Source organism: Apium graveolens, chromosome 11 (genome assembly GCF_009905375.1).
Source record: "Apium graveolens cultivar Ventura chromosome 11, ASM990537v1, whole genome shotgun sequence".
NCBI lineage: Eukaryota > Viridiplantae > Streptophyta > Magnoliopsida > Apiales > Apiaceae > Apium > Apium graveolens.
The window spans coordinates 50,772,855-50,788,714 of NC_133657.1; the positions used below are offsets into that span (position 1 = coordinate 50,772,855).

General features: G+C 29.9%; 1 protein-coding gene across 2 annotated transcripts; it reads right to left on the minus strand.

The window, feature by feature from the left end:
* Positions 1-5,482: 5,482 nt before the first annotated feature.
* LOC141698350 (uncharacterized) lies at positions 5,483-7,942 on the minus strand. 2 transcript variants are annotated; one of them, XM_074503039.1, is made up of 4 exons: positions 7,807-7,942; positions 7,329-7,724; positions 6,199-6,278; positions 5,483-5,793 (listed from the first exon to the last, which is right to left on the minus strand). In XM_074503039.1, exons 1-2 carry the CDS (start codon positions 7,831-7,833, stop codon positions 7,419-7,421), a joined length of 333 nt encoding a protein of 110 aa, XP_074359140.1. In that variant the 5' UTR covers positions 7,834-7,942; the 3' UTR covers positions 5,483-5,793; positions 6,199-6,278; positions 7,329-7,418. The 2 variants fall into 2 exon arrangements, with proteins under 2 accessions (XP_074359140.1, XP_074359139.1); XM_074503038.1 differs by lacking the exon at positions 6,199-6,278.
* Between the last annotated feature and the right edge of the window lie 7,918 nt (positions 7,943-15,860).

Below are 15,860 nucleotides of genomic sequence, written 5' to 3' on the forward strand. Positions count from 1 at the left end.
GTTTGATACCCATTCCTCAAACCTCCAAAATATAGGTTTTTCATACGAGGGGGAGGTGGGTATGTAAGACGGGTATGTGAATTAACTTTGATTCTATTATTTTAACTTCAATTTAAGCAATTAAATGTAAATGTTTAGTATTAAAATAAATCTATGAAACAAAAATATGTCAAAATAATAAAAAACTTTATATTTAATTAAATCAAAATTAATGACTTAAAATATTTTAAATTACAAATGTTCATTCTAGCACTCAACGAAATACGTGATATCAGATATGACACCTATCCCCATACCACTCTAACCCGATTCCACATCTTGAACTAAACGACCCCTTAATATTCATAGAATCCATATTAAACAAAAAAACTAAATATAGTGATAATACAAGTGTTACTCCTAATATATCGAGTAATGATGTATAGATGTACTCCTGAGCTTCAATTTTTTTTTCAATTAGCTATTAATCTATTATTCATGCGCTTGATAGGAATTTAACGTGTAATCTTTCATTTAATAATTCACCGTATTACAATAGAATGATTTAATTTGAAAAATAATAATATAATATTTAAAATATTAAAAGTTTTGTTACTCCGTTCTATTTATAATTGATATTAGAGTCAACTTTCTATACCGACTTAACTTCTATTTCCTATCGAGTTTTATATAATTTTTAAAAAATATAATACTTGAAATATTAAAAGTTTGGTTGGTCGAATCTAATCATAATTGATAGTAGGGTAAACTTTCTCTATCGACTTAAATTTTAATTCATATCAAATTTTATATTATTTTAATCAATTTTAAAGTGAAAAGTTCTTCTAAAAAATTTGATTCTAATTAATATGAGGCATATATTATTTTAACTGATGTTGAAGTCAACTTATTCTACTAATTTAATATTTATTTAAATAAATTCTAAAACAAGTTTTACCATAACATTTATTATTAGGTATAATGACATCAAATATAAAAATATTTTAAATTAAAAATATGTAATACAATACTTAACCAAACATATAATATCAAATATGATATTTCATCACCATACCACTCTACCCGTTCTAACCTAATATCACATTTTGACCAAAAGGCCCCTTAATATTTTTCAAGCTAAATCACTAATAAAAAAACGCTTCAATATCCGGTAAAGTCTCTGTTTGTAATTTGGTTGCTTTAATCCTAATTATTGATTTTTTAAAATCAAATTTATGATTAGATATTAAAATAATAGTTATTATATAAATCACTTCAAGTTCTGAATATTATCAACAATATAAATGATGCTAAATTTAAATATTTTAACTGAACCACATGGCCTATTTAACTGGGATAGGTTTATATTTTTCAGAACTCATTTAGTGATCATTTTATTAACTTATTTACTTTTAAGCCTACTTATTATAAATAGTTGTTATAATAAAATGAAAAATATATTCGATTATACTTATTTAGTCATACTTACCCGTTTAACAAGCATAATTAATATAATATTAAGTAAAAATGATATTATATCAATTATTTTAAACAACTGTGTATCGTACGGGTTTTAGATTAGTATTTATAATAGAAAAAATATTAAAATTTTGATAGCCAGTCGGTCGTTAATCGTTAAAATTACTTATAACTCTTATTTAATGATTTCAATATTTTACTTAATTACCATTATCTAATTAATTATATTTTTAAAATAAAAAGCGTTAAATTTTAATTTTAACTTACTTAATTATCCTTACTAAATTATTTTAATTTTAATTAATACATGATTTAATAATACATTATATCCTTATTATATAATATGCATAAGAGGATCTTATCCAAATATTTGGTAGTTATGGTCACTGTACGGCCAAAACAATCTCAACCGTTAGATCATAAAAGGTAACACCTAACTGTTAGATTATAAAATTAGATATGAAAATAAAATTATAAATACATTATAACTCCTAATCCTTCACAAATTCTTCTATAATCAACTGTATTCTAAAATGAATAGAATATAAGATTTAAACTAAAAAGAAGTAGACATCATATATTAAATAGAATAATAATTAGATATAAAACTAAAATTGTAAATACATTATGACTCTAATCCTTCAAAAATTCTTCTATAATTAACTGTATTCTAAATTGAATAGAATATAATATTTAAACCAAAAAGAAGTAGGCATTCTAAATTAAATTAAATAATAATAAAATATCTTATTATATCTTACAGTTTTAAATTGAATAGAACATAGGATTTAAATAAAAAAGAAGTAGAAATGATCACATTGTTTTAATACTTTTCAAACACGAGAATAAAATACAACTTCCTAATACGATTCTAGATAAAATATGATTAGATGTTCAACCAATTATAAATATAAAAAAATTGTTTTACTAATCCTCAAACACAAAAGTGGGGCAAGGTAAAGAAAATACACTCTATAATATACATGACAAAAAAGTAATTAAATTCAACATTAATATATTTCTCAATATCTGCATATTTGTTGAAATACAAAAAAATATAAAAAATTATAACAATATAAATATAAATATCAGAAATAATAATATACGTATATTAAAAAAATATAAAATAAATTTATAAAATTTTAAAAAATAAAACAAATAAATAAGCTAGTAGTAAATAATAATTACACGGGTCCTTATCTTTGAGAAACAGGTTTTATTTTTGAAAGGGTGAAAACCCATTAATTGACAACAAACGGCATCAAACTTCATCTATGAAACAACCATAAGTAAAACAAATGTTACATGCAACTGCTCAAAAACAATTTAAGAAATAGAAAATAGGGGGCCCATTATGTTAAAACGAAAAGTTCCGACTTAATCAATATTGAACTTAATATATTAAAGGTCCACCTATATATATTATCTATTCATTTATCTATACTCATCTATATCGTAAATAGAAGAAACATTAAAATTTTCAATAAAATATCTATTTTTGATACATGCTAGATTTACTTACCCTTAATAATCATAATAGATTAATATAAAATTATTAAAATTATTAGTCAAATAGGATATATGTACTATCTTATAATAAACGAAATACGAAACTTTAAAAATTTGATTGATACGGTACTTCTTTATATTACTTTATTATCATCAATTTGTTATTTAACTTTATTAAAATTATTTCATTAATATTAAATATTAGAAAGCCTCTTCCCTTTAGCTCATGCAACTTTTTTTTTAATATAATAGATTAATATAAATTTATAAAAATTATTAGTCAAATAGGATGTCTATACTGAGTCAAGTTCTATGGAGACCACTACTTTATCGGAGACCTCGGAGACCACCAATATTCTACAATCAAAACACTATAAAATACATTAATTTGTGAAGTATATTCAACAGATATCACCAATTCATTAAAATTGTTGAAAATCCTTTAAATTTAATAAGTAGAATGTGTATGTTCTGCAAGTTGAACAAATGTTCAGCAAACTAGACATGCTTCGTAAAATAAAACATTTTGTAATATTCTACATGCAGTACATATATTCAAGATTTTGAATAAAATAATGATTTTTGCAAAACATGATTCACAAAATAATAAGTTTTGTAATATTTTTAAGCAAGATTTTACGTGCAGAACATAAGTGGTCTCCAAGTCTCCAACAAAAACGTGGTCTCCATAGAACTTAACTCTACTATCTTATAATAGACGAAATACGAAATATTAAAAATTTGATTGATACAGTACTTTGTTAAATTACTTTATGTTATTTAACTTTATTATAAATAATTCACTAATATTATATATCGGAAAGCCTCTTTCCTTTTAACTCATGCAACCTTTTTGATACACTCAATGCCTACCCCTCATGTAAGCCGTCATTCGCATCAATCGAAACCAAGCAAAGCTATCTCCCGATATCACATCTTCTTCAAATCAAATTCGCTCCTTAAGAGCAAATCGGGGGTCAAGTTTAGGATTTCGTGTCCTCTAGATTTTTTAGTCGTGCAATTATTCTAATTAAAATTAATAGTAAATTCAACTTTTTACATAACTATAAATATATTTAATTATAAAATAGGAATAAGAATTATTGTTATATCATATTATAGAATAGCCACGTATTTGGGATCCAACCAAATAATTTTATAAATATCAATAACATCAATTTTATAATATATGTATCTATATTATGATATTAAAAATGAAACATATAAAGTTGTGTTGGTAATTGTCTAGTAATCTGTATATTTGTCATACTTTAAATTTATAATTATACTTAATATAAAATACTTTCATTAATTGATTAATATTCACAATATAATTATACAAATGGAGTTAAATCTGTATAATGATATCGGACGAAGACAAAAGAATATATACTTTTCACCCGGGCAAAAAAGAATATATTATTAATATGACTAAAACAAAAATTAAAAAAAAATTGTTGATAAGTATAATGGTACATGTATAAGAAAATATATATTATTCAACTGGTTTAAACAAAAGTATACTATTGATATTGCTTCAAAAACCTAAATATAATTAGTTGAATTTGCTGTATCGGTTAAAACAAGACAATAAACACTATTGATGAGGTTAAAAAGTTGTACTATTAAACCGAGTTCAATGGAAATTCCAATTGAAACATAATTATGACATCGGCCAAAACAAAATTGTATACTACTCATTCAGGCTATATTAAAATAATATTCAACCATGACTAAAATAATTTTTAAAAATAAATAAATGTAATTACATGAATTTGGTTAATATAACGATTTAATATAATTATAATTTTCTTCTATATCTATTATACCTACACTATTTAAAATAATAATAAAATAACAATTAGTTAAAACAATCGTGTATCAAACAGGTTATATTGAAAGATTACTTAATTACCATTATTTGATTATAATTATTTAACAAAATAAAATAACAATGTTAAAATTATTAAATAACTGGTCAGTTATTAACACAAACTCATTATCAATTTCAATGAAATTAATAATATATTTTTAAAATTCTCAATAAAAATTAAAGTAAAAAAATCATTCGATATTAAAGAACATCCTTACATCGCATGAATTTAAACGAAATATTAAAAATTTTGTAGTCGATATTTGTTGAAATTACTTAATTATCATTAATATATTTTATTTTGAATTATAAATATCAATACCCGCTAAAATTAGTTGATTATACTTAATTATTTTTATACAACTACAGTAATTAATATTAAAAAAACTCCATCTTCGTGCAGCTGCTACTCTCATCAGCAGCCTGAGCACTAGAACTGGCAATTCGTGTCGCGTCGTGTACTTTCGTGTCGTGTACTTTCATTTTTCGTGTACTGATATGCTGATCCATGAACGAAACGAAATTATTTCGTGTACACATATTCTAAAACGAAACACGAAATGAAAGTTTCGTATCAAAACTAAACGAAACGATAAGTACACGAAATATTTCGTGTACTTTTTGTGTAACTAAACGAAAACGATATGAAAACAAAAATGAAACGAAATTGTACACGAAATAGTACACGATGATTAAGATACAAAGTCTGGCAATGTAATTTAAAATATCTGTTTACATCAGAATTAACATTAAAATGTGGATTAAACTCCACAATGAAATTCAGGGGTACATAAAACAAAAATATAAAGTAAGCTCAAATTTTGACGGGCTTCACATCTTTGTCAGCAACCATTAGCAATTTAGCATATCCAGTAAACAAAAGGCGTGGCAGGTGACAAGGTATTGTTGTACATAAAATTCAGAAGTTCCATTAATCTTGATCAAATTCAATGCTGCAAAATTGAATAAAATGCAGTCTATCAATGGATATGTAACAGAAATGTGATCAGAAGTTATTCATATCCATTAAAAATATCCCTAATCAGCAAACTTTGAGAATAACTAGAAGAATAGATACCCAGATTTTCGTAAAAAACTTTGAGAATAACAGAAGTGTGATCAGAAGTTACTTTCTACGCTTTTTACAGTTCCAATCACTTCTACGCTTTTTACAGTAACAATAACTTTGATCCATATATTAATTAACAGTCAATCATTTTTTCTCTTTAGTACCATACTTCCAAGTGATCAAAAGTTCACAACCAAATAGGAGTCGACCAAAATGAAATTAAACAAACAATAAGAGAAGGCTTACATCAATAGACCCAACAAAAGCTAAAAGATACTATCTAACTTACAAATCAGCCTGATCAGCGATAACGAATTGAGCAAAGGAACCAAGAGAAACAAAGCCACAAACATGTCTACTGGACATCAACTGTGAACAAAGTAACAGATGCAGAGTTTACTTTATATGGAAGGCCCCAAATCATCCTTAATCGCCAAATTTATAATATCTTGAGTAAGTTCTTCCAAAGAATAATTCGGAAGAACTGAAATAGGAAAGAGCAGAATTAACTATTAATCTATTATGAACAACATGTATAAAATTATATATACCAAATTAATTATTACCTTCTTTTTATAATTTTGTAACATTATAGAAAACTCCAAGAAACTTACATATCCCTTCAACATTATCCCATTCCTCATCATCAAGAGCATGTTTATAGTTAGAATCACTTAATTTCAAATGGGAAAACGCTCAACAACAGTAAAGTGCACTATCAAGTATTAGGTATGTTGAGTTCCACCTAGTTGGGACATCTTGACGCAAGCCTTTGCTCCTATTTAAAGCCACTTGTTCTATACATTCTTTAAACTTCTCTTTCCTACGTTGAGACCCCTTAATATATATAACCGACTATCTAACTTTTATAAAGAATTCGTCCATATCTTTTAAGCCTTCTTGAACAATTAAATTAAGGATGTGAGCACAACATCTAATATAAAAAATTGTCCTTTGTTCACAAAGCATTCCTTATATTCAACTGTGTCCTCAAAATATTCACAAAGGCATCATTACTTGATGCATTATCTAAAGTAATTCTAAACAACTTGAACTCCAGATTTCATTCGCATAACAACTTATAAATCTTATCAGCAATAGTAATTCTTGTACGCGGTGAAGGCATATATGTAAATTTTAGTAACTTTTTATGCAATACCCAATCATCCGCAATATAATATGCCATAATTGTGATGTACCCATCAATTGCAACTGATGTCCATAAATCTGAAGTTAAGCATAGTCTACCATCTAATTTTTGAACATATTAAACATCTGCTTCTTTTCATATTTGTAAAGTGCTATTATATCACTTTGTAAAGTATTCCTACTAACCAAGGTAGCTTTCAGATTGGCATAAATAAAAGCCTCCTTAATACCTTCGTACTCAACAAATAAAAGAGGAAGATTATGTCTTACCCCGACACTTGTGATCATGTCTCTGAATTTTTTTCGATCGAATGATGTGTTCCGTAATGCAATAGAACCTTGACTGCTTGACAAGATCATCTACCTTACATCTCCAGTGCTTAGACAAACTTTCTGATGTTTAAGCATATTAACAGTACCGTTTGTTGAATTGTAAATGCAGGTAAACCCACATTTCGAACATCTAAAATACAACACCTTATCTTCTACAATCGGAAGTTCATCAAATGTATCCCACGCTTTCGATCTTCTTTTTCTTGTTCCCTTGCGCTTCTGTCCAGGTTTACTCGAACCCTCAGTAGGATTAGTCGGGTCAGTTGGGTCGGTTGCTGCATCATCTTTGTCTTCATCGTGCTTATCTCCATCATCGCTTAAAGATTCATAATCCTGCAAATGGTTCACAATCGCAATCGATTTAGTATTTACACACGTCAACAGTTAGAAATTTGATAAATAGAGTGAAGCTTACCAGAATATTAGTGTTCGTTTCTTCCATTGGAAGTGAAGAACTCAGAGAGCGGCGTTTTGTTTCGAAGCGGCGGATTGCAAATAAAAACCCTAAAATGTTTTAGTTTTAAAAGATTATGGTCCTCATTTGGTCAACAACTACTTCCGGGTATAAATGTAAAATTTAAAATTAATATTTATATATATATATATATGTATATATATATTATTTAATTATTTATTTGTTTATTTGTTCCGTGTACTTTCGTTTCGTGTCTTGTACCTGTGGATTAAACCAAAACCAACACTAAAATTATTCGTGTAATTTCGTGTTCGTGTACTTTCGTGTTCGTGTACCAAAGAGATAAAACCAAATCCATTATTTTCGTTTCATGTTCGTGTTGTGTCTGATATTTCCAGCTCTACTGAGCACCTGAATTCCGTTTAAATACTAAAATCTTCGAAAATATAACTCGGGAATTCCTTCGTGACACATCTAAACACTTTTTTCGTCTAACAACATGAAATAATTGAAATTTTGTTGTCTACATATTATTATAGTAATATTTAAAATAAAATATTTTTAAAATAATAATTATAATATTTATAATTTTATACTATCTTATAATAGATGAAAAATTAAAAAAATTGGCACGGTATCTATTTTTTGGTATTCACTAAATTTACATAATTAATCTTACTTATGAATTTGTGTAAATTAAATTTAACATAAAAAATAATTATATATAGTTAGTATTACTATCTATCTATTATTAAGACGAAACATTGAAAATTTTGTATGGTACCTGTTTTTTGGTACACAATAAATTTACTGAATTACCCTTACTTTATTTAAAATTTTATTAAAAAATATTAATTAATTAAAATCAATTAGTAAAAAACTTATATTTTGTAAACACATCCGGAATGTTTATTTTTCATCAGTTAGCTTATAGAAGTGAAATAATTTTATGCGAATTAACCATGAGCGTTCACTACCTTACTTTGTTGTTTGTAGGATCAAAACAAATGGCATGCCCTTCATTTCTCCTTCGCGTTAATTTTTACTATTTAATTAGACACACAATCGCTTTCTCATATTCATATAAAAAGTATATTAATTGTCTTGGCCTGGCTTGAAAGGAACTATTACATGACTGACCACGTACAAATAATAATTTTATGTACGATTGGTCAATCGATCAATTATAATTGTTATTGAAATTAAATTCCTTTATCAATTTAAATTATATTTCATATCAAACTTTATATTATCCTAATTAATATTAAAATCAAATTTTTTTACCAAATTTAAATTCTGATTCATATTAAAATCTATGTTATTTTAATGAATATTCGAACCAACTTATTCTACTATTTGAATTTTATTAAATTAAATTATAAAATAATTTTTACTATAAAAATCAAACCGTATGATTACTATATAATTAAACTATAAAATAGATATTATAATATCTATTATATAGATATTATAAATGTGTTTATCTATACCATTAAACGATAAATTGTTGCTTTGTATAAGGGTCTCGATATAAAATAAAATAATCTACACTTTTTACAACAAAATTATATTATTGATCCAAACTAAAAAAAATATATAACAAACTAAATTTAATTAGTTGGATTCGGTTAATATAATATAATGTGCCTCATGTAATGACAAATAATAAAAACTATTAATCCGGCTAAAAAATTATATTACTGAATCGAGTTAAAATAAGATAATATCTACAATTAATTAAGTCTTAAAAATTTTCTACAATTAATGCAAACTAAAATAAAACTAAAATCAACACATAATTCGACCAAATAAAATAAAATCATATGGATTATTTATCCAGGCAAAAGGAAAATTATCTTATTGATCCGGGAATAAAAATAATAAAATGGAACTAAACATAATTCATTAGATTTGGTCTATCTAATGGGTCTAGGGTTAAAACACAATAAAGTATATTATTGGTTTGGGATAAATTAAAATTAATATCAGGCAAAGCATAATTCGTATATATACTATTCTAGTGGACCCCGTTCCACCCTTTTCAGAGGAGCCTGTGTATGTTAGTTCAGATCCGGAGAAGGATCCATCAGAGAGTAGTGAGAGTCCTATGCACATATCACCCTTGAGGCCAGAGTCAGAGACCCCATCCCCTGAGCTAGAGTCTGAGATGCCTAAGATTGTGCCTGTTAGTGTTGGTGGCAAGTTAGCCCAGGATCGAGATTTTGTTTACTCCCCATTCTTGAGTTGGGAGCTTTGGTGGATAGGCTAGCTCAAGAGTCTAGGCTGGGGACTTCAGTTGTGGAGGAGGAGTGGAGAGCTAGGATTCAGTTCGTAGAGCAGGTTGCCCGGAGGAGATTGGACGAGGGACCGTCCACTAGTGATGCTGATGCTGAGGCCCAGAGGCTGCATAAGATCATTTGCTGGATGTTGGTTGTGTTGAGAGATATTCTGGATGATTAGATGATAGTGTTGATCAGGCGGGACATCTAGTGGAGCCCGTAGTTGTTGTGATTTCTTTTCAGCACCAGTAGGCTTTGGGATACTTGGTCAGATATCGGGATCCCTTTTTCATTTGTTGTGTTGTATTGTATTTCAGAACTTTGTAGTAGTAGTTGTTAGAAGTTAGGGGTAGATATGGGGATGTTTTCCAGTTTTTCCTCTGTTTAACCCTGCTATATTATTGTACCTTATTTTCAAAACTTGCTGCAATCAAACCTTTTATTTATGTACCTTTGGTTTATTGAATCAATCAAATATCTTGTTTCCTGTTGTGAATCCTGGAAATCTTTATAAACTGTTTTACATACCATGTTTCTATATAATCATGATTAGCATTTCACAAATCATACCCTAAACCATAAGAAAACACAACTGATAAGAGAAATTATATAGCAATAGGATTACATGTGCAAATTTGGGTAAAAGCTTAAAACGGGTAAAAGTCATTTTAAAGTAAAATGTTATTGTCATATATCAATGCTATGCTATCGTATTGCTAAATAATTGCTCAATCGGGTTTGTAAGAAATGGCCAACTCACCAGATCACCAAGAAGAAGAGACCCAAACCCAAGACCAAGAACTAAACCAAGATACCACTATGATGAACTGACTTGCTCAGCTTTTGCAACAACCCGTAGCCCCTAAAGTTGAAAACTTCAATCATTTTCAGTCTGTTCATCCCCCAGAGTTCTTAGGTTTGCCATACCCGATAAAAGCTCAGTCGTGGTTAAGAGAAATGGAGAAAGCGTTTGAATTAGCGGAAGTTAAGGATGAGAAGAAAGCTCAGTATGCGAGTTATTACCTTAAAGACGAGGCAAGATTCTGGTGGGAATCTTCGAAGGCTTTGATTGAAGGAAAGGCCTTATCGTGGAAGAAGTTTACCGTGTTAGATATATTTGAGATGTCATGTCTAATATGTTTCATGTTTAGTTTTCAGATCTTAACAAACAGGGAATATCAGTACTTACTGGAATCAGTACTTACTGGAAGTCAAAACTTAAGGATATCAGGATTTAGATTATCAGAAGATAATATCATAAGATAGATATCAGAACTTAAGTGCTGGAGGACTAACAGTTAAGGAAGGAAGCTGATTTACAGGAAAGAAGATCGAGACTAATACAAACTCAAGATATGCATGGAAAGAGTTAGAGGACTTAAAGACTTGTATAAGATATCTGATTGATATATTTTAGGAGACAGAATTATATTCCATATCAATTAGAAGTTATATTGTAACTGTGTACTATATAAACACAAACATAGGTTTACACTATATGTGTTATCATTATCGAGAAGATCATACATTGTAACCTAGCAGCTCTCGTGATATTTGTTCATCACTGAGAAAGAACAGTTCCATTGTAATAGAGTTTATTATATCGAATATATATGTTTACTATTACTTGAGTTCGAAATCGATTTGAATGTATTCTACATTGTATTCAACCCCCTTCTACAGTGTTGTGTGACCTAACAAGTGGTATCAGAGCCTATCTGTTAACACACATACAGTAAAGATCCAAAACAATCATGTCTGAAGAAGCAGAAAATCCAACCAAGCCCGCCAAAACTGAAGAAACTCAAAAGACTCAAATTCACAGTCGATATGAGACTATAAGGGTTCCCATACTAAGACCTTCTGAGTACCCCATATGGAAAATAAAGATGGCTATGTTTTTGGAAGCTACAAATCCAGAATAGCTTGATAAAATTAATGAAGGACCACATAAGCCAACCAAACTCTCTGTTGTAGTTGCAGATCAGCCAGCAAAGACCATACCAAAGGAGAAAAGTGAGCACACAGCTGAAGATATCTCATCCATTGCCAAGGATGCAAAGGTAAGGCATTTGCCGCATAGTGCCATTGATAATGTCATTTCAAACAGGGTAATTCACTACAAGACTGCAAAGGAGATATGGGATGCTTTGAAGATAAGACGCCAGGGAACTGATGCAATCAAGAAGAACATGAGGACTATACTCACTCAAGAGTATGAGCACTTTGACTCAAAAAGTGATGAGTCATTAACTGACTTATATGACAGGTTTGTCAAACTCTTGAATGATCTGTCACTGGTGAATATGATCTTGAAGATTCAAATTTAAAATTCCTTTTAGCTCTTCCTGAGAGTTGAAATTTGAAGGCTACTATTATATGAGACAACTATGCTCTTGATGAAACTACTTGATGAAATTTATGGTATGCTCAAGACTTATGAACTTGAGATGGATCAAAGAAGCAAGAGACACGGGAGAAAGTCAAGGATAATTGCTCTTAAGCCTGAGGAGGAATTCCCCAAAGTGGCTGTCTCAAAGAAAGGCAAAAGAAAAGCTCTCATCAAAAAGTCTTATACAGAATCATCAAGTTCTGATGATGATGATTCAGAAACTGAAAGTTTACCTGAAGTAGATGCTGATGAAGAGATGATGAAATTGTGTGCTCTTATGGTGAAGGGTATCACAAAGATTTCCTACATAAAATTCAGAAAGGGAAAGAAATTTTCCAGGAAAGGGGTAAGTAATGATAAGAAGGGTTTCAGAAAATCTGAAGGCAGAGGAGGAAAGTCTGACAGAGGAGATTACTCAAATGTCAAATGCTACAATTGTGGTGAGAAAGGCAACATATCTCCTGACTGCAAAAAAGGAAAAAGTGACAAAGATAAAGCACTTGTCATAAAGAAGAAAAGCTGGACAGACTCTTCAGATTCTGAAGACGAGGAGAACTATGCCTTGATGGCAAATACTGATGGCAGCCCTGAAACTGCTGAATTAAAGGTACCTCAAACAACTCATGCCTTTCATACTGATGATATTACTGAGTTGATATTATATCTTAAAACCATATTTATTAGCTACATAGATCAAACTTTAACATGTAAAAGATTAACTTCTGAAAATCTTGCTTTTAAGAAAAGGAATGATTATTTAGAAAATGAGTTAGTTATGTTCCATCAAACTCAGAAGATGATGCTTTTTATGTTAGAGATGAATTGCTAAAATTGAATAAATCTCTCAAAACTGAGTTAGAAAAAGAAAAAGAGATTATCAGGACTTGGACTAACTCTGGAAGAACAACTCAGAGTTTATTAAGTAGTGGAAACTGGAAAGAGGGCTTAGGTTATGGAGATGATTAAAGTGAAAAAGGAACTGAATAAGTTGAGCCAATTGTTGCTAAACAAACTGTTAAGCCAAAGGTAAATCCTGTTAAGTTTGTAGCTAAAACTGTAAAGTCTGATTCTGAAAAGATGAAAGAGTCTGTGACAGAAGTTAAGGAGAAGTCAACTTCTGACAAATTATAATAGGATAAACTAGCTGAAGTCAACATAGGCTTAATGACTAAGAAGCAGCTTAAGCATAAGCTGAAAGAAATAAGGAATGTCAACAAGGTTAAAGCAGCTAGGAAAAATAGGAATGGAAAGGAAGGTGTGAAGAAAAGCAATAATTATATGCTTGTTCCTAAGGCCCCTAGAAAGAAATGTTATAACTGTGGAAACTCTAACCATCTTGCTTCTTTTTGCAGGAAGAATAAGAATATAAACTCTTTACCTCTTAAGTCAGGAGTTAAGAGTCAGTCTGTTAGGTTTAAGCCACAAAATACTTCTTTTCATTGTGGTAGTTTATGGCATTCCATTTATACTTGTAAGGAATATCATAGTTTATACTATAATTATTATCAAATAAAACCTTCTTTGAAGAAAGTTGCTTTAATTCCTTCTAGTGTAAAGTCTGATGCAAAGTCTGATATAAGTTCTGATAAACAGCATGTTAGCATAAACTCTGATATTAAATCCAGTGTAAATGCTAACAAACTTAAAAAGGCCAAAGGATCCAAGCAAGTCTGGGTCTTTAAAACTAACCATTAGTGGTCTTTGTGATTGCAGGGCAACAGGAGAAACATCCTAGTACTGGATAGTGGATGTTCAGGACATATGACTAGAAATAAAGCCCTGCTCTCAGACTTTGTGGAGAAAGCTGGCCCAGAAGTTTCTTATAGAGACGGCAACATGGGAAAAACTCTGGGATATGGAAATATTAATCTTGGGAATGTCATCATTGAAACAGTAGCTCTTGTCTCAGGACTTAAACACAATCTGCTAAGTGTGAGTCAAATCTGTGATAGAGGATATCATGTGGATTTCTTTAAAGAACACTGTGAAGTTGTAAGCAATTCTACAGGTAAAGTAGTTCTGAAAGGATACATGCATGGTAACATTTATGAAGCCATACTTTCAACAACTTCTGATGGTTCTGCAATCTGTCTGTTGAGTAGAGCATCAATTGAAGAAACCTGGAATTGGCATAAAAGACCCTCTCATTTAAACTTCAACAACATAAATGAGCTTGTAAAGAAAGATCTTGTGAGAGCATTGCCAAAATCAGTATTTGCTCCTGATGGCCTTTGTGATTCATGTCAAAAGGCAAAATAAAGAAAATCTTCTTTCAAGAGCAAAACTGAGTCATCAATTCTTGAGCCTTATCACCTACTGCATGTTGATCTATTTGGTTCAGTCAATGTCATGTCTATTGCAAAGAAGAAATATGCTATGGTTATAGTGGATGAATTCACAAGGTACACCTGGGTGTACTTCTTGCACAAGACGAATGAAACTGCATTTAATCTAACTGATCATATTAGACAGCTGGATAAGTTGGTCAAAGATTCTGTTAAAATTATAAGAAGTGATAATGGCACTGAGTTCAAGAATTCAATCATGGAAGAGTTCTGCAAAGAGCATGGAATCAAACAAGAATTTTCTGCACCTGGAACTCCGCAGCAAAATGGAGTTGTAGAAAGAAAGAACTGGACTCTCATTGAAGCTGTATGGACTATGCTTGATGAAGCAAAGCTGCCAACCTACTTTTGGGCTGAAGCTGTGCAGACTGCTTGTTTTACACAGAATGCAACACTCATAACCAAGCATGGAAAAACACCATATGAGATCGTGAAGAAAAAGAAGTCAAATCTGAAATACTTTCATGTATTTGGTTGTAAGTGTTTTGTTCTTAAGACTCATCCTGAACAGCTGTTAAAATTTGATCTAAAAGCTGATGAAGGAATTTTTGTTGGATATCCACTTTCCACAAAAGCCTTCAGAGTCTACAATTTAAGAACAAGAGTTGTCATGAAATCTATCAATGTATCTTTGATCGGTGGTTCCTGCATTCTTGAGACCAAATGCCATAACAAGATAACAATAAACACCAAAGTCAGTGATGAATGATACCTTTAGGATGTTGTCCTTGTGCATCTTGATGTGATTGTATACATTAAATCCATCCATGATGCTCAACATCTCATGTCCAGCAGTGGAATCTATCAAAGTATCTATTCTTGGCAGCGGGAAACAATCCTTGGGGCATGCATCATTCAAATCAGTGAAATCCACACACATCCTCTATTTCCCATTAGCTTTCTTTACCATCACAGGGTTTGCTAACCATTCTGAAAATTGTATCTCCTCAATAAAACCAGCTTCTAAAAGCTTCTCTACTTCCTGTTTTATAGCTTCTTGCCTTTAGGGGGCAAAACTTCTTTTCTTTTGCTTCACCG

Bases quoted from the DNA above. Each gene is read 5' to 3' on its own strand.
- LOC141698350 (XM_074503038.1), bottom strand. From the start codon at position 7,833: ATGGAAGAAACGAACACTAATATTCTG. The intron at 7,725-7,806 runs GTAAGCTTCACT...AACCATTTGCAG, and splicing joins AAACGAACACTAATATTCTG to GATTATGAATCTTTAAGCGA.